We start from the raw sequence: 19,462 nt of genomic DNA, 5'->3' as shown, positions 1-19,462 counted from the left end.
CTTGTGGAGCCAGAGATCAACCTTTATGGAAGATGGTGATGATTGGACATACTCACTGGGCATATCCTTTATGGAGGCCTGAACCACTCTTACATCCTGTCCACTGATCCAGATTTGAGGAATTGCTTTCTGCAGTTTGAATACATCCCATGATTATAAACTGCCAGTGTATGGAACATGCTCAAGTAACTCGGTGAATCTGGGTCAGGCCAGCTTTTTCATTTCGCCTACATAGGGACAAACATGTATTTAGTGAAGGCAAGGCATTTTTTTAGCAGTCCAAGACAAATGGAGGATTAAGACCCCTGCGAGGGTGAGCGGGCTGACCAAGGATAAGCCTGTTTTTGGTTTTCGTGATGAGATGAGTTCATTCTTTTCAAAAGGAGTGTTTCAATTTACCCAAACACCCAGTTTTCATTCATGCACTCTCTTGGAGGTCCCTTAGTGTGTATGCAAAGTTCTGGGCCACTACGTTTCATGGATATGAAGTTATGGAGGATACACACACACACACACACACACATTATTATAGATAATTATCCATGTCTGAGTGAAAAGCTCAGTACATTCTTCAGACTTTCCTCCCATTTTGACTTTGCCAGTGACATGTTTTATTATTTTATTACTTTTTTTTTTTTTGTATACAAGATCAAGGCTCGTGTAAGAGCTAATATGATCTTTATGTAAGAGCTAACTTTACGATCAGAATGAAGCTGACACGATGTCTACAGCAAGCTAGGTGTCGTCGGTTGGCAGTCCAAGCCAGTGGGATTTCCCAGCGCAACAGGCCCAAATAATGGCATCTGGAATGGCTGTGATGCCCAGTGAGGCCTATGCTACATCAAGACAACATGAGATTTGAGGAATTGCCTTCTGCAGTTTGAATGCATCCCATTATTATAAACTGCCACTGTATGGAATGTGCTCAAATAAGTATGTGAATCTGGGTCGGGTCAGCTTTTTCATTTCGCTTATATAGGGACACAAATTGATTTAGTGAATGCAAACACACACACTATACACTGGTTCACACACAAACAGCTATGATGCCACCCAAAGCCATGTGCTCTATATGAAAGAAGAGAACATGAGGCAGACCTTTTTTTTTTTTTGTATAAAGAGTCGAGGCTCGTGAAAGAGCTAACATTTATCAAACAAACAAATCAAACAACAAGCAAACAAAGTATATAAAAAGGGGAGCGGTCGACAAGATGGGGAGAGAAGGGGAAGCACACAAACATAACATTTGAGAGCAAGGACATCGGGAGATGTGTGGGAGGGAGAGTGCCTGGGGGGGGGGGGGGGGGGGGCGGCTAGGATAGGTATAAAACGCAAGGACACCAAGGACTTCCAGGAAAGAAGTCGGCACCCCAAAAAAGTGGATTTGGGGTGAAATTAGCGGGGGTAGAAAAGTTAAAGGTTTTGGATGGGGGAAGATAAGAGATGGTGGTGAACAGCCGTTTTAAAGACCTGGAGGGAGGAGTGGGATTGAAGAGAGTGAGGGAGTTTGCTCCAGAGGCGGGAGAAAAGAGGAATGAAGGAGTGAAGGTGAGCAGACCTTAATACACTTGTTCACATCTACACCGAGATTTTTCTCGGAGGCCCCATCCGTCTTACCCCTTGGATAGACACTGACCCAGTGCGGAATTGTGTTTTGGAGCGTCCATTTGAATTTGAAGCTGAAGTGTGGTCCAGGCCTCGCCGTGAATTGGAAATTGTTCACATTGGGATTTGAAAGACGCCAATAGCCGGTGTAATCCACACACTGTTATTAATGAGAACCATCAATTACTTTGAGCTTGAGTGGCAGAATTAAGGCAACAGGTAAAATATGTTGGCTTCCTGGAAAACTACAAACACGGTTCATGAATGCTTGAGATGGATTAACCATCTTCGATTGGACAGCTGTTACTATTTATTCAAGTTCCCTCACTCTGGAGATAGAATATAGCTTGATAGTGTTTTCTTTGGTTTTCATTCAATTTTTCATTCTCACTAAATAAAGTGAATATTAAGTTAATGGAGAATATTCTCTGTTCTTGAAGTAATAGCTCTTTTTCACTTGAAAGTGTTAATTCATGAATGAAAACGGCCCAATATCAATGTTATTATGTTGTTTGTAATCAATAAGTACTGAGGTAGGATTGTTTTTTTTTTCTTTTTTTTTATCAGCGAGTCGTTTTAACTCGATCCCATCTGTGCTTTTATCAGGCCGGGGCAAGATACACATGGAAAGTCCCAAGGCGGACTTCAAATCGAAAGCCCATCCGATGGCAACATCCACGGAGAATGCAGAGCACGCAAGCAAAGTGAGTGAAAATGTATCATACTATAAATAATTTGAGAAGTGTTTATTTTTCATTGCGAAAATCTAAGATTTTTCAAGTATATTGGTTGGTCTTGTGCGTTATTCTGTCTGTTTGTTTGTATCTTGGCAAAAAAAAATTTTGGACAAATATGTTGATCACTCCAGTTTGTGTGTGTGTGTGTGTGTGTGTGTGTGTGTGTGTGTGTGTGTGTGTGTTTGTGTGTTTATTTGTGTGTTTATTTGTCTGTCCGTTCACTTATACCTGCCTTCAGGTCACAATTTTAAACCGATCTTCACGAAACTTCACCAAATGGTAGAGTTCATGTTCCGACAAAATCCTATATATTTTTGAGGTCAAAAAATCAACATAGGCCAAAGGTCAACCACTTTTTTCACATTTCTAAAATCCACAATTTTCATCCGATTGACGAAATTTGAATATGATTTACATATGATTTATGATTTACTATGTCTCTCCGAAAAGATCGACTGGACAACCCTCCCATCTACTTTCTCAACAATCCTCTCCAAGAAGTTCTGTCGCTCAAGATTTTGGGTCTCACTATCTGCCATGATCTTTCTTGGGAAAACCACATTTCCAAGCTGGCCTCCAAAGCCAGTCGCCGACTGGGCATCCTCCGTCGTGCGAAGTCCTTCCTCGGCACACCTGAGCTCCTCACCACATACAAGGCTTTCATCCGCAGCTCAATGGAATACTGTTCTCCCCTATGGGCCGGTGCTCCTGCCTCACACCTAGCTCGGCTTCACGCTGTTGAAACCAAAGCTTTCAGAATTATTGGAATCTCCCGCGATGAAGCTATCTCTGAGGGCCTTTCACTCACTCACCGCAGGCAGGTAGGTGGTCTTTCTGTCTTCTACCGACTCCTCTCCGGCCTTGCACCCCCAGCTCTCTCTGTGCTCTGTCCCCCAAATATTCCTACAGGTCGCACAAGATCTGCCAGCAACCCTCTGATGGTTAAACTGCCGAAATCTCGGCTCGCTGCTCACCTTCACTCTTTCATTCCTCTTTTCTCCCGCCTCTGGAACAAACTCCCTCACTCCCTTCAATCCCACTCCTCCCTCCAGGTCTTTAAAACAGCTGTTCACCACCATCTCTTATCTTCCCCCATCCAAAACCTTGATCTTTTCTACCCCCGCTAATTCACCCCAGATCCACCTTGTTTGAAATTCCAACTTCTTTCCTGGAAGTCCTGGCAGTGTCCATATGTTTTATACCTCTCCCACCGCCCCCTTCGCACGCCCCCCCCCCCCCCCCAAGCCCTCGCCCTCTCTCAGATCTCTCGATGTCTCCATGTCTCTCGGTCACTGCTCTCAAATGTTGTGTTTGTGTCCTTCCCCCTCTCTCCCCATCTTGTCTACCGCTCCCTATGTTATATGTTTTATGTGTCGGTTTGTCTTTCTGGGTGATTAATGTTCGCTCTTTCACGAGCCTCGACCTTGTATACAAAAAAAAAAAAAAAAAAAAAAAAAAAAAAAATATCAGCAAACTGAATTCAACCACCAACTATTTTGGAGATCAAATACCGATCAAGATCACCCATCAACCACCAACTAAAGACCCCAAAGACTGAAAAGACCCCAAAGACTGAAAAGACCCCAAACACCAAAAAGACCCCAAAGACCCAGAAGACCCTGAAGACCTAAAATATTGAAAATACCCCAAATGCACAAAGACCTTGAAGACACAAAGGACCCTGAACAACGAAAAGACCCCGGAGACCCAATGGACCCCAAAGACCCAAAATACCCCGAAGACCCAAAATACCCCAAAGATGGAAAAGACCCCAAAGACTAAAAAGACCCTGAAGACCCAAAAGACCCAAACACTGAAAAACCCCAAAGACCCTGAAGACGAAAACACCCAAAAGTTTGCTGGGGGGTCGTGTGGGAAAAGACCCAAAAGACTGAAAAGACACTGAAGACCCAAAATACCATTAAAGGGGAACCCAAATGCAAAAAAAAAATTCTTCTGAAAACAATTGACAATCATTAATCACAGTCAAATTTGAAGGGGATGTTATTTTATTTGTGAATCATAAAGTGTCGAAAAAAGCCCAAGAGTGTTGATTTTCGAGATTGCCAGTGACATCACATTGTGAACTCACTGTGATCCTGCTGGTGACAGTACATAGAGACAGTGCATTACGAGCTCGGATTCCAATATATAATGATTGGGGATGTTGGAGGGGGCGGGGTGTGTGGGTTGGTCGTGGGTATTGTTAGCTCGGGTGATGTTTGCTGGGGGATGGTGTGGGGTGGTCGTGAGTATTGTTGGTTGGGTGACGGTTGTAGGGGGATTGTGAGGGCATGGTGGAGGGGCAGGGAAGAGGAGGGTGTTGGTTGGTCGTGGGTACTGTTAGCTTGGGTGATGGTTGATGGGGGATTGTAAGGGGATGGTGGAAGGGGAGGTGGAGAGGGAGGTGTGGGAATGTCATGGGTATTGTTAGCTCGGGTGACAGTTGAAGACAGATTTTATGGAGATGGTGGAAAGGAGGAGGGGGGAAGAGGTGAGTGTGGTTTGGTCATGGGTATTGTTAGCTCGGGTGACGGTTGATGTTTATTTTTTCTGGAAAATTGAGATGCCTCAAAAACCAAGGCCACCTAAGTTGAACAGAGAGCCAGCAATATTACCAAAGGAAATCATCAAGAAATCCAAGCCAAATCAGTTGTATCAGCAGAAAATATCCTCCAATAAGAGATGGCAGAAAATGTGTTGTACGCTTGGAAGAAGAATGCCCATAGGGTGGGTACTCTGCTAGTAAGTATAATATATTGGAAAGTAGTAATCGTAACGTAGCACCATCTATTTGAATTATAGTTATCTTTGGCAGGAAAGTACATCATCACATTTTAGAACATAAGCTTCACCTATATCAGACTATCGATCACATTGTGAAACAATCACCTATGGATTTCGGTGAAGGTTTTAGGGCAATCCACCTAACATCACACAATGCTGTGATCGGTGAGCTGTAATAATAGTCGTACACAAGTTTAGATTAGTACAGTACATTAGCTGATTTGAGCACTTCATAAGATTTCATACATAGTGACATTTTAGTGTTTGTAATACTAAGTTCCAGAAAGAGGATAATAAGCTTGTTACATACACGTCAGGTGGGTCGACGACAACCGTTGACTACCTGCTGGTGTGTAGGTGAGATAGGGGGCACCTCAGAAAATATCTTTTTTTGAGGTGATCAAAGTGACACAAAGGTGAGGTGACACAAAGGTGATCCCGGGGGAGGAGGCTGTTTCACAGCACCACTTGGTTGTCTGCGACATAAGGGTGAAAGGTGCGAGGAGAGCTCGGCGGGTGAAGTACCAACCGAGAATGAAGGCGTGGAGGTTAAAAGAGGTGACAGTGAGGGAGGCATTAAAAGAGAGGCTGTGTATGGTAGAGGATGATGTGCTTGAGCTTGAATGTGGTTGGATGTCAATGAAAGATAGTCTGTTGGGAGCCGTTGGTGAGGTATGTGGATGGACAAAAGGACCACCGAGGAACTCGGAAACATGGTGGTGGGATGATGAAGTTGAAAAGAAGATTGACGAGAAGAGGAAGAAGTTCAAGGAGTGGCAGAAGGCGAATGGTATGGGGGCAGAAAAGGCAAAGCATGAAAGTTAAAAGGCAGCCAACAAGGCTGCAAAGAAAGAGGTAGCAAAGGCGCAGGAGGCATGCAGGAAAATGTTCGGAGAACGCTTGGATTTGGAAGAGGGTCAGAAAGCAGTATTCAGGATTGCAAAGCAGATAGCAAAAGAGAGGTGTGATGTGATGGGGGTGAGTTGCTTGTAGGATGAAGTGGGACAAATCGTTGTGGACCCAGCTGGAATTAAAGGAGAATGGGAGAGAAATATGGAAATACTATTGAATGCAGAGAATAAATGGGATGGCAACATAGAGAGTAACCCAGTTTTAGGACCGGCAGAGAAGATAACCGAGAAGGAAGTTGACGAAGTGATAAAAGCAATGAAGAGTAGAAAAGCGGGAGGGCCGACGGGAGTTGTGGGAGATATGTTGAAGACAGCGGGAAATTCGGGTGCGAAGAGAATGACAGAGATCTGTAATCTGGTGGTGAAAGAAGGCCGCATTCCAGTGGATTGGGAACTGAGTACCCTCGTCCCTCTATACAAGGGGAAAGGTGACCCTCTGGACTATGGCTCGTATCGAGCGATAAAGTTATTGGAGCATGGAATGAAGGTATTGGAAAGGGTGTTGGAGAGGAGGATAAGGAAGAAAGTGAAGATTGATGAAATGCAGTTTGGATTTATGCCAGGAAGAGGAATGACAGACGTGCTTTTTATTGTGAGGCAGTTGTAGGAGAAGTACATGGAGAAGAGGAAGAAGTTGTTTCTTGGGTTTGTTGATCTGGAGAAAGCATTCGATAGGGTTCCACGTGAAGTATTGACATGGGCATTGAGGAAGTTAGGAGTGGAGGAATGGTTGATCAGAGTAGTGATGGCAATGTACAAAAGAGCGTGCACAGCTGTAAGGACGAAGGACGGTAACAGTGGTGAGTTTGAGGTGAAGGTGGGAGTGCATCAGGGGTCGGTGATAAGTCCACTACTATTTGTAGCTGTGATGGAGGTGCTGGCTCGGAATGTAAGGGAGGGTTTACCGTGGGAGTTGTTGTATGCAGATGATCTGGTGTTGATTGCAGAAAGTATGGATGGACTGAAGGAGAAGATGAACAAGTGGAAGGAATGTATGGAGACAAAAGGTCTGAAGGTGAATATCGGAAAAACGAAGGTGATGGCAAGTGGTAAAGCATGTGGTGAGGTGGAAAGAACTGGGAAGTGGCCGTGTGCTGTGTGCAGGAAGGGTGTCGGAGTGAATTCCATTCAATGTACAATGTGCGCTTAGTGGGTTCATCAAAAATGTAGTGGTTTGAGAGGGTCATTAACGAGTGTGGCAGCTACATTCAAGTGTAAGGTGTGCACAGAGGGAGCTGCAGATGGAGGAAATGTTGAGTTGGATCTTGGAGACGACGTGAAGCTGGAAGGTGTGAAAACATTTTGTTACCTAGGAGACATGCTGAATGGAGAAGGTGGATCAGACTCGGCAATGGTTGCTGGAGTGAGATGTGCATGGAAGAAATTTCGGGAACTGAGTGGCATGCTGACGAGGAGGGGAGTGTCGTTGAAGCTGAAGGGAAAGGTGTATGCTGCATGCATGTGTGAGAAGTGTTATGATTTATGGGAGCGAGACATGGGTAATGAACGTAGAGCAGCAACGAAGGCTGGAAAGGGTGGAAATGCAAATGGTTCGGTGGATGTGTGGAGTATCGTTGAGAGAGAGGAAGACAAATGATGAATTGCGAAAGATGATGGGAATAGAGCCTGTGATGGATGCTGTGAAGAGAAACAGGTTGAGATGGTTTGGTCATGTGTTGAGGAAGGATGAAAGTGACTGGTTGAGAAGAGTGATGGAAATGAATGCAGAAGGAAGTAGAGGACGGGGAAGACCGAGAAAGACTTGGCTAAAGATGGTCGAAGAAGAAATGCGGGCGAGAGGGTTAACAAGAGGAGATGCAGAAAATAGGGCAAAATTGAGAAGATTGTCATGGGGACCGCAAGGCTAACCCCCGCTCTTGCAGGGAAAATGGCCTTAAAATGCCTGTTGTGTTTGTTGTTGTGACATTTTAGTGTTTATAAGGATTGTACATTATATAATTATTTTCCATGCATTTTTCTGACAGTGTTGGTAAGTTAAATGCTGATTAAGAAACAATGTCAAGGTCAAGTGCTCGAAGTAGATTCTCTTAGGAAAGGAGGAAGAGAGAAATTAACAGAAGAGAAGTGAAATTAGATTCAGGCTTTGACGGTGTAGACAAGCGTTTCCAGTACCGTTTCTCTCTGGGGCCTCAAGTGCAAATCTGGGAAACTTGGCAGGACAATTATTTAAGCTTTTCACTTAAATAATTAATAGATTTTCACAGCTTGCAGCATGGATGCCAAAGAGAATGCCTCTTGATTGCAAACCTCATTTTAAAAAAAATCCATGTTCCCAATGGAAATGGAAATTTGATCTATTATTGTCAACTTCCACTCGGAAACATGGTGGTGGGATGTTGAAGTTGGAAAGAGGATTGACGAGAAGAGGAAGAAGTTCAAAGAGTGGCAGAAGGCGAAGGGTACGGGAGCAGAAACAGCAGAGCAAGAAAGTTATAAGGCAGCCAGGAAGGCTGCAAAGAAAGAGGTAGCAAAGGCGCAGGAGGCATGTAGGAAAATGTTCGGAGAACGCTTGGATTCGGAAGAGGGTCAGAAAGCAGTATTCAGGATTGCAAAGCACATAGCGAAAGAGAGGTGTGATGTGATGGGGGTGAGTTGCTTGAAGGATGAAGTGGGACAAATCGTTGTCGACCCAGATGGAATTAAAGGAAGATGGAAAAGATATATGGAAATGCTGTTGAATACAGAGAATGAATGGGATGGCAACATAGAGAGTAACCCAGTTTTAGGACCGGCAGAGAAGATAACTGAGAAGGAAGTTGAGGAAGCGATAAAAGCAATGAAGAGTGGAAAAGCGGGAGGGCCGACGGGAGTTGTGGGAGATATGTTGAAGGCAGCAGGAAGTTGGGGTGTGAAGAGAATGACAGAGATCTGTAATCTGGTGGTGAAAGAAGGCCGCATTCCAGTGGATTGGGAACTGAGTACCCTCGTCCCTCTATACAAGGGGAAAGGTGACCCTCTGGAGTGTGGCTCGTACCGAGCGATAAAGTTATTGGAGCATGGAATGAAGGTATTCGAAAGGGTGTTGGAAAGGAGGATAAGGAAGAAAGTGAAGATCGACGAAATGCAGTTTGGATTTATGCCAGGAAGAGGAACGACAGATGCGCTTTTCATTGTGAGGCAGTTGCAGGAGAAGTACATGGATAAGAGGAAGAAGTTGTTTTTTGGGTTTGTTGATCTGGAGAAAGCATTCGATAGGGTTCCACACAAAGTATTGACATGGGCATTGAGGAAGTTAGGAGTGGAGGAATGGTTGATCAGAGTAGTGATGGCAATGTACAAAAGAGCACGCACAGCTGTAAGGACGAAGGACGGGAACAGTGGTGAGTTTGAGGTGAAGGTGGGAGTGCATCAGGGGTCGGTACTATGTCCACTACTATTTGTAGCTGTGATGGAGGTGCTGGCTCAGAACATAAAGGAGGGTTTACCGTGGGAGTTGTTGTATGCAGATGATCTGGTGTTGATTGCGGAAAGTATGGATGGACTGAAGGAAAAGATGAACAAGTGGAAGGAATGTATGGAGACAAAAGGTCTGAAGGTGAATATCGGAAAGACAAAGGTGATGGCAAGTGGTAAAGCATGTGGTGAGGTGGAAAGAACTGGGAAGTGGCCATGTGCTGTGTGCAGGAAGGGTGTCGGAGTGAACTCCATTCAGTGTACAATGTGCGCTGAGTGGGTTCATCAAAAATGTAGTGGTCTGAGAGGGTCATTAACCAGTGTGGCAGCTACATTCAAATGTAAGGTGTGCGCAGAGGGAGCTGCAGATGGAGGAAATGTTGAGTTGGATCTTGGAGATGGCGTGAAGCTGGAAGGTGTGAAAACATTTTGCTACCTCGGAGACATGCTGAATGGAGAAGGTGGATCAGACTCGGCAACGGTTGCTCGAGTGAGATGTGCATGGAAGAAGTTTCGGGAACTGAGTGGCGTGCTGATGAGGAGGAGAGTGTCGCTGAAGCTGAAGGGAAAGGTGTATGCTGCATGTGTGAGAAGTGTTATGATTTATGGGAGCGAGACATGGGTAATGAACGTAGAGCAGCAACGAAGGCTGGAAAGGGTGGAAATGCGAATGGTTCGATGGATGTGCGGAGTATCGTTGAGAGAGAGGAGGACAAATGATGAATTGCGAAAGATGATGGGAATATTGCCTGTGATTGATGCTGTGAAGAGGAACAGGTTGAGATGGTTTGGTCATGTATTGAGGAAGGATGAAAGTGACTGGTTGAGAAGAGTGATGGAAGTTAATGTAGAAGGAAGTAGAGGACGGGGAAGACCGAGAAAGACTTGGCTAAAGATGGTGGAAGAAGAAATGCGGGCAAGGGGGTTAACAAGGAGAGATGCAGAAAATAGGGCAAAATGGAGAAGATTGTCATGGGGACCGCAAGGCTAACCCCCGCTCTAGCAGGGAAAATTGCCTTAAAATGCATGTTGTTGTTGTGTTGTATTGTCAACTTGTAAGGGTACTCTGCATTGCCCGGCAATAGACGGGTTACTCCTCCTACCCCTTCCCCTCTCTCATTCCATCCTTTCCCCTGCCTATTCTCACCAAACCCCTCCCTCTGGACTCCCACATTACCTCTTTCCTTAACTCCTTCCACCTCCCTCCTTCTGGACTCCCACCCCTTCCCCTACCTCCTCCTCCCATCATCCCTCCAGACTTACACCCCACCCCTTCCCCTACCTCCTCCCACCACCATTCCTCCAGACTCCCACCCCACCCCTTCCCCTTCCTCCACACTCCAATTCCACCCCTTCTATTCCCTCCTCCCACCACACCCCTCCCTCTGGAATCCCACACCTTCCCCACGAGAACAAAATCAAAGAATAGCACTCAAAGCTGAGCAACAAAGTCATAACAAATATTTAACCAAAAAGACCAATAAAGAAAATGAAAAGGGAAGAGAATGATGAAAAAGCAGTGTGTTCCATTTATCAAGCAACTTGTAGAGCATTCGCCAAGTGGCTTCTGCACTCAAGCAAGCACTTCAATGAAACGGTTGATAAGGAATGACTGGCGTGGCCGGTGATTAGTGATGTGTGCAGTGAAGATCAGGCATTTGACGATAAGCGAGAGTTATCGTAATTATTTTCATTTCATTCAATGAAGTTACACTCTAGGCACATTCCGCAATATTTTCCTTCACTCATTATAATTCTCCAAACAGTAGAAAAAGTTAAGCTTAATGATTTGGCAATTTCTAAATATGAAGAAGGAGGGATAATAGCCTTGCTTGCTTGAATTATATATGTAAATACGCTGAGTTATAAGAATCGGTAATTTCTTTAAATTTTCAGATTTCACTCCAGATTTCAACACTTAAATAGTCTACATGCTCTGATCTTCACATCAGAAGACAGATTTTGATTATCTTACTATAATTCACCAAATGTCCATCCTTCTGTCTGTATGTCTGTCAGTTCGAAGGTACCATAAAAACTGCTGAACCGATCGCAATGATATTTTGGGTGGGTAATCCTGGGATCTCCAGGAGTAAAATAGGATATTTAGTTTTCCCAATTTCAGCTTTGGTCTCCAGCATTCTCAGGTTTGGACTCCGCATAACATTCGTGTTCGCATAACGTCCATTGTGACGATGTTTTCAATGTGACGATGTTTTCAATGTGACGATGTTGTTTTCCCGGGTGCCACACAAACGGCTGCACCGATCGCTGCATGGCTGCACCGATCGGACTCGGTGACCTCGGACAAAGACCTTTTATAAGGACATGGGTTGAATCCCTGCTTGAGAGAATTCCAGCCCCCTCCCCGCCATCACGGCCGTCTCTCCAACTCACAATCCCATGAGATATGTGGAAAGGACGACCCAAAACCAATTATCTTCTTTTTGATTTGTATATAAACATCACTAAAAGTAAATAATGACCTCGGCCAAAGTTCAAATGACGTGAGTTTAATCTCTACATGAGAGAATTCCACATAGTTATTTGGGCAGTGTATACGCTAACAGATTGCTGTCTCCATTGATCTTGCCAAGGCCGTAACACCGATCGGCTCAAAATCCTTTTAACTGTTGATTTGGAAGTTTTTACAATGAAGGAAACACGTATCGGGAGTGCATACGACATCGGGAGTACTAACTGCACGCATCTTCAGTATCAAGCTTAAATCTCTCATGGCGGATCTGAAGAGTGGAATGCTTGGAGAAGTGGTGGGCTACTTCGGCATGAAGGAGGATCAGAAACGTGGATTCCCACACTGCCACATCCTGCTGATATTTGCTCCCGCATGACGTTATTTTCCCGGGTGCCACACAAACGGCTGCACCGATCGAGATTTAACGGATGTTTATAGAAATCGTTTAAAAGAAAAAAAGCCTTCAATTTCTGATATTTAGCCTTTTAATTTGGGCCTCCCAATTGAAGCCCCGCCCATAGGGCGGGTACCATTGCTAGTATACTTTAATTAGCCTTTCCTTGGATCCACATCGTGGATCGTGGATCCATTGTGGATCCAAGGCAAGGCATTTTTTAGCAGGCCAAAACAAATGGCGGATTAAGACCCCTGCTAGGGATAGCAGGCTGATCATGGATAAGCCTGTTTTGGGTTTTTCATGATGAGATGAGTTAATTATTTTCAAAAGGAGTGTTTGAATTTACCGAAACACCCAATTTCCTTCCTGCACTCCCTTGGAGTTCCCTTTGTGCGCTTGCAAAGTTTTGGGCCACTAGGTTTCATGGATATGGAGTTACAGAGGAGACACCCTGACACACTGACACACACACATGCGCACACACACACACATTTATTATGATAGACAATTATCCATGTCTGAGTGAAAAGCTCAGTACATTCTTGAGATTTTCCTCCCATTTTGACTTTGCCACTGACATGGTTTTATTCCTTTATGATCAGAATGAAGCGGACACAATGTCTACGGCAAGCAAAGTGTCGTCAGTTGGCAGTCCAAGCCAGGCGGATTTCCCAGTGCAACAGGCCCAGATAATGGCATCTGAAATGGCTGTGATGCTAGCCCAGTGAGGCCTATGTCACATCAAGACAACATGACCCAGCAGGTCTGAGCCTGTGCTGCTGTCAATTCACCGTGTGGTCATGCGATGCAGGTGTTATGCTAAACAGTTATGACATGTTGATGTGCTTACAAAAAGATGTAAAGTACTTGTTGTTCACGGGAATTATCTTTCGTGGTTTTTCATTTGAAGTTGTTCCGCGGTACGCAACTTTCGCGCATCAAATGTGATTACTGTCTACGTTTACACGGGTACAACAAGGAATATTTATTCACTTGACTTAACTTTCACGGAAATTACTTAACACGAAAAGCGCGAAAGTTAGATCCACGTGAAAGATGAGTACTTTCCAGTATATACATATATATATATATATACACACACACAATATTTTGATCACGTGCATGAAAAGTATTGAAATATCACAAGTATATCGACCTTTTGATCAATGCTCATTCTGCTCTGTTTTCTTTCAAACTTGCTGATGGACCTTTGCTTAGGAGTAGTTGCAGGTTCGTTGTTGCCCCTTTTTCAGACCTTTTCTTCTTCTTTTCAATATTTTCATTCTGAAAGGGTGTTGTCAAAAAGTTTCAGAGTTCATCTTCAATAGACTTTGATTTAGTGGAGTTTAATCCATTTGTGACTTGGAAAACGGAAGTTATTTTATTTTCAACGGGCAGGACCTTTGCAGACCACAGATGACTTGCATTCCCACAGACGGTGTCATTCCATAAATACGTCTCTGTTTCACAATTCCGTGACTTTTGAACCCATCTAACAATGAAATCGTGAACTTTGTTGTTTTTAATTTTGTGCTGCTGTCGTAGTGGAGAATTTGCCAAGAATGGAGTAGTCCACCGTGCACTCGATGCTTATTCTACACGTCTCGTTGTCCGCAATGCTCCAGGACAGACCATCTTTACCCCCATTGCAGTGTAAGGAGACGCTGATGCTGGTGTGGTACATTCTTTTTTTTCTTTTTTCTTTTGTATACAAGATCGAGGCTCGTGTAAGAGCTAACATTAATCACAAAAAGACAAACTGACACATAAAACATAAGATAAAGGGAGTGGGAGAACAAGATGGGGAGAGAGGGGGAAGCACACAAGTACAACATTTGAGAGCAGGGACATCCGGAGATCTGTGGGAGGGTGGTGTTTTAAGACCCATTTATTGGGCAATCCTTTAAAACCCATTTATTGGGCAATTTGGGCCTTTAAGAGGGCAATCCCATTTCTTGATTATAAAATTGTACTGCACGCTCATCCTTATTCGGACTTGCCAAGACACCAACGCGCGGCACAATTGACAAAGAACTCATGATAGCGAACTGTTGGGATTGGTGTTTCATTTGTATTTACACCAATTTATGAAGCGATCTAAAGTTTATATTGCTCACTTTATAGACTCGTGACCCTTTCTAGGTGTGTTGTTATCCAATAATAGTTATCCAATAAATGTGAGCTTAAAATGTGGTTTTACACTAATATCGGACGGTAGCTGACTCGATGTTATCACATTTGCTTCAGACTGATTTTTACGATTGTACACACGTTTGTGTGTTTGCATTATGGGCGCCAACTGTAGTTTTGGGTAGGGTGGGAGGTGATGAAGGAGGCGCAGGAGCAAAAAGCAAAATGTTTTTGTTAAATCAGTTTGCTTGGTGAGCTATTATTTGGTGATATGGCCACTAATGGGACTTCAAACATTGAAACGTGATGGGAGTATTTTAGTATGTACACAAATAGTATCTTCAGAGGGGGCAAAGTTAATTTTGCTGGTGATGCTCTGCTTTGCATTCAATGGTCTCATGTAAAATGTTTCGGTTAAAAGTGCTCATTTCAAAATGGTCGCTTTTTTTTTTTGTAGACAAGATGTATTTGCTTTATTTATTTGTGCATTTATTTGCTTTATTTGTGCATCTGAATGGTGGGTGGTAAGATCTTGTTTCGTATCCTATACTGCTTACACTCATTGTTCTCGTGAGGCTAAACCACTGATTGGCCAGGAGACTGATCCTGAACAGGTAGTGATTGCACAGTTTCAGCACCTTTCTTCTGATCAATAGTTTTTCAAGAATTGTTTTATTACTTTATTTTTGCAATTCTCAATTTGCAAATATACAACTAACATGCTACCGATATGATGATGTCGTAACAAATTATGTAACCGATGGATTATTTGATAACACGTAAAAATGTGGGGTGAGGGAGTTTTATCTCTGACAATTGTAAATATCTTGCAGAATTTTTTTTAGTGCTGATGTGTGTGTATATAAATATATATTGTTACGGGTCGCGGACAAGATGTTATTTTTGACCGAGCGGTTGGTATGACCGCGACCTAACAGTTCCCCCGATTCTTCCCCAACTCACCCGATTCACCCCAAACTTTGGCCGTATCGCACCGCAGCTGCCCAATCTGGAAAACTCTAAAACGACCGAATGCAAAGAGGAAAAGGAATAAGACGAGAAGACGGACAGAAGAGTAATGGGATTTATTATTTACACATATAATCAAGAAGGAGCAGTCACGATTATGTACAGGGACACGAGACGCAGGTGACACAGTGAATTCCTTATACAAGCTTAATTACCTACCCAGGACAGAACAAACAAAGACGACTTACACGGGGAATTGCAGAGTGGATTGGCTGGAAGGAGGTGTGTGGCTGGAGGGGGAGGACGGCACGGAGCTGGCTGGAGCTTGATCCCGCACGGGGCGTTGGGCTGGACCTCGACGGCCGCTGATGCCTCCGATCCTGTCGTGTGCGCGGGATCACGGGTCGGATCACGGGTCGGATCTCGGGTCGGATCACGGTCAGAGCCGACGCGCTGGTGGGGGGTCTGGCGTGACGGGTTCTCTCCTCTCTCTTTTGTTTGTCCAACCACTCTTTCTCCAACGCAACCACTCAACGCAACCACTGAACGCAACCACTGAACGCAATGGCTGACCACCCCTGACGACCAACTCAGCTCTTGTCATGGACCTCTCTACGCGCTCTTGCTCTGACGACCCAGCTCTTTCCGTTGTACTCGTCTCTCCTCTGTAAAAGCTCATCTGCCTTGGACCTCCTCTCGTCTCAACGGCTTGGGCTCCCTTTCGTCTGCCGGTAAAAGCTCATCTCTGGTGGACACGCCCTGCCTTGGGTTATATAGGCCCCGCCCCTCAACCTTTGCGAACCTCCCCGATCGCTCTTCCTCCGCCCTCTCTAGCCAAACCCCTGGCTCATGGTTGGTCGAGTGGGGCTGGCTCACTCCTCCCCTCTATGACGAGGTGGAGACACGCCTTTCTTCTCTGACCCTGCCTCGTGGTCAATGGCGGTAATTGGAGCGGAGGTAGTTTCTAATCGACGAAAAGGGGGAATGGAGGTTTTGGGAATAGAAATGAAGGGAATCTATCTCTTTCACTTGGTGCAATGGAGTACTTCTATTAATGGGAGACACAGCCTTACCCTAAAACACAGAATAAGATATAACTATTGAACAGGGGTATTCTATTATTGGCTGACGTGTATGCTTGTGGACTAATTATGGGATGCCCTTTGACCTTTACACAGCTCCGGAGGCAGGAGGCGCAGAATAAACAATAATAATAATTCACACAATCAAAAAAATATACAGTCCTCATATCCGCAACAATATATATATATATATATATCAGCACTAAAAAAAATCTGCAACATATTGACTTGCAGCCTTATGCGTCATATATCCAATACATGTTTGTCGGTTGTACTTCATTGTAAAAGCTGCTGCGATGATAAAGTTAGCGAATATTTGTTATTGGCTAATACTGTCTTGTCGGTGACTGCTGCTTTGAAGTAAAGGCCAAGTCCTGACATAAAGCCTCCAGAAAATACAACATAAATGTTGACACAGCCAGCAGTGCATGCTTTCCTCTGTAATTTCATCTTCCACATTTTTGCATCATCAACTCTGCTTGGCTTTGCGCTGTGCTGATCCTTTGGTGTTAAGTTTATAATTTTGCATTGTTATGAGTATATTACATATAATATTACGTTAAAGATGATGAAACTGCACTCTGACAGCAGTGCTGACTAAGAAGAGCAACATGATCTAAGCAAACATATCGGGATAAGGAAAGTTGAGGACAAGTAAGGGGAGGGTTGTTGATATGCTGTGACGAGAGGAGAAGCATTACAAGAAAGGCTGAAGAAGAAGATACCATACGTTGGACCAGACTGCAAAATCTGCATTGACAAAGCGATGTAGTTTGTTCAACTTGTAGTCGTTTACTAGTACAATGTGAGTAGTTTACACATGCTTGCGCATTGCTGCTCTTTAGCTTGCATCTTCTATCGATGGAAGAGAACCTCTTTCAGAGCCGTTGTGGATTTCTGCCTCGTTTTTCAGCGTCGTTTTGCTTTGTATCGGTAGAGAAACTCCGTTGAGATTCACATTTATTTTATAGTTTAGTTTAGGATCAGAAGAAGCATCATTGCATGATTGATCAAACGGTACACAATTATTTTTATTCTTTGTTCAATGTACCAAGTGCTAGCTTGCTAGTCAAGCTAATTTTGATGCATATTAACAAATCTGAAAATAGAATTTGTGTTTTAAGTTGGTATTTCTTTCAGAGATTCTTTTCCACAGTGGTTTAAATCTGTGTGCATATGTGCCAGAGTTGTTCAGCTCGGTGTGCGTGTGAGAGCGACAAAAATGAGAGTTTCGTGCGCAGCGCATTTATCGGACACTCGTCCGAATGACAGGGTACCCCAGACCGGATGCCGCAAGGCTTTACCTGACGCTTGACAGATTCCTCGACTGAGTGTCATTTCAGTGTAATATAGTTCTTAGCGTGTTAGCTTGTCTTCATGATTGCTGGATTTTCATGTTTTCTTTGTAATCAGATTGGTGTACTTGGTGCATGCTAAGTGTTTTATTTATATGGATTTTCTTTGTACTTTGCTTTTTCCAAGCCAGTGATTCATATTTTCCCTTCTGAACTGTACACCATGACAGGCTAAAAGTTTTCCTTTGCCTGATGTGTTGCTGTAGCCACTTTGAGCATTTTTTCATTTGGAGATTTGTGAGATTGTGTGTGTGTGCGTGTGTGTCGGCACAAAATATTTCCTTGAATCACACGGTATTCCAGTGGCTGATACTACTTGTACGCTTACGAGATGTGAACTTGCAATAACTCATATGTGTAGGTTGGCCAATAAACTCTACATCAATCACTTCCGATGTCTGTTTATACATTTTCACTGAAAAAAAACCTTTACTTCTCTTCAACACATTTCAAGAGTGATTAAAAAAAAAATTGTAGACAAGTTCGAGGCTCGTGTAAGAGCTAACATTAATCACAAAAACACAAACTGACACATTAAACATAAGATAAAGGGAGCGGGAGACAAGATGGGGAGAGAGAGAGGGAAGCACACAAGTACAACATTTGAGAGCAGGCACATCGGGAGATGTGTGGGAGGGAGAGGGCTTGGGGGGAGGAGGCATGGGAAAGGGGGGGGGGGGTGGAGAGGTATAAAACACATGGGCACAGCTAGGACTTCCAGGAAGGAATTTCAAAAAAAGTGAATCTAGGGTGAAATTAGCGGGGGTAGAAAAGATCAAAGTTTTGGATACGGGAAGATAAGAGATGGCGGTGAACAGCTGTTTTAAAGAACTGGAGGGAGGAGTGGGATTGAAGAGAGTGAGGGAGTTTGTTCCAGAGGCGGGAGAAAAGGGAAATGAAAGAGTGAAGGTGAGCAGAGAGTCTTGATTTTGGCAGTTTAACCATAGGAGGGTTGCAGGCAGATCTTGTGCGACCTGAAGGAATATTTGGGGGACAGAGCACAAACAGCTGGTGGAGCAAGGCCGGAGAGGAGTTGGTAGAAGACAGAAAGACCACCAACCTGCCTGCGGTGAGTGAGTGAAAGGCCCTCGGAGTTAGTTTAATCGCGGGAGATTCGAATGATTCTGAACGCTTTGGTTTCAAAAACCTGAAACCTTTTTTTGGTTTCTGAAAGCTTTGGATTTAGCTTTTCAATGCTGGCTTTTCTCTCCGCTTTTTGTCTAATGAGGTTGGCATATGGTAGAAGCCATTAAAATACCATTTATGCATAAAGTATTACCATAAAAATAAAAAAAAGTAACCATGTTTGATTACTCCAGGGATCAGTTTATAGTCCTCTGCTGTTTGTAATTGTGATGGGAGAATTGACGAAACTTTAAAGGTTGTTATTTCCATGTGGGTTGTTGTACACTGACGACTTTGTATTAAAGAAGCAAAGGAGATGTTTCAAAAATGGAAAAGTGCAATAAAGAGGAAAGGTTTGTATGTCAATGGTAATAAAATCAAGTGTATGGTGAGTGGTGAAGAAGGAGAAAAGAAAGAAAGCGATGGCCTTGTTTAATATGTGGGAAAGGAGTTGGAAGTAATTAAATCAATGAA

The 19,462-nt window shown here is 43.8% G+C and overlaps 1 protein-coding gene across 1 annotated transcript in view; it reads left to right on the top strand.

Annotated features, from left to right (window-relative positions):
- LOC137428974 (uncharacterized) overlaps positions 1-18,253 on the top strand; it is a 151,922-nt gene extending 133,669 nt beyond the window's left edge. The window contains exons 12-13 of the mRNA XM_068118910.2: positions 2,212-2,309; positions 12,930-18,253. Of these exons, the coding sequence (XP_067975011.2) occupies positions 2,212-2,309; positions 12,930-13,055 (224 nt within the window). The 3' untranslated portion in view covers positions 13,056-18,253. The remainder of the gene's footprint in view (positions 1-2,211; positions 2,310-12,929) is intronic.
- Positions 18,254-19,462: the final 1,209 nt, after the last annotated feature.

This window comes from Myxine glutinosa, chromosome 6 (genome assembly GCF_964187855.1).
Source record: "Myxine glutinosa chromosome 6, kmMyxGlut1.1, whole genome shotgun sequence".
Lineage (NCBI taxonomy): Eukaryota > Metazoa > Chordata > Myxini > Myxiniformes > Myxinidae > Myxine > Myxine glutinosa.
Note: the sequence above shows the minus strand (reverse complement) of the source record. Positions and strands in the feature narration are given on the sequence as shown.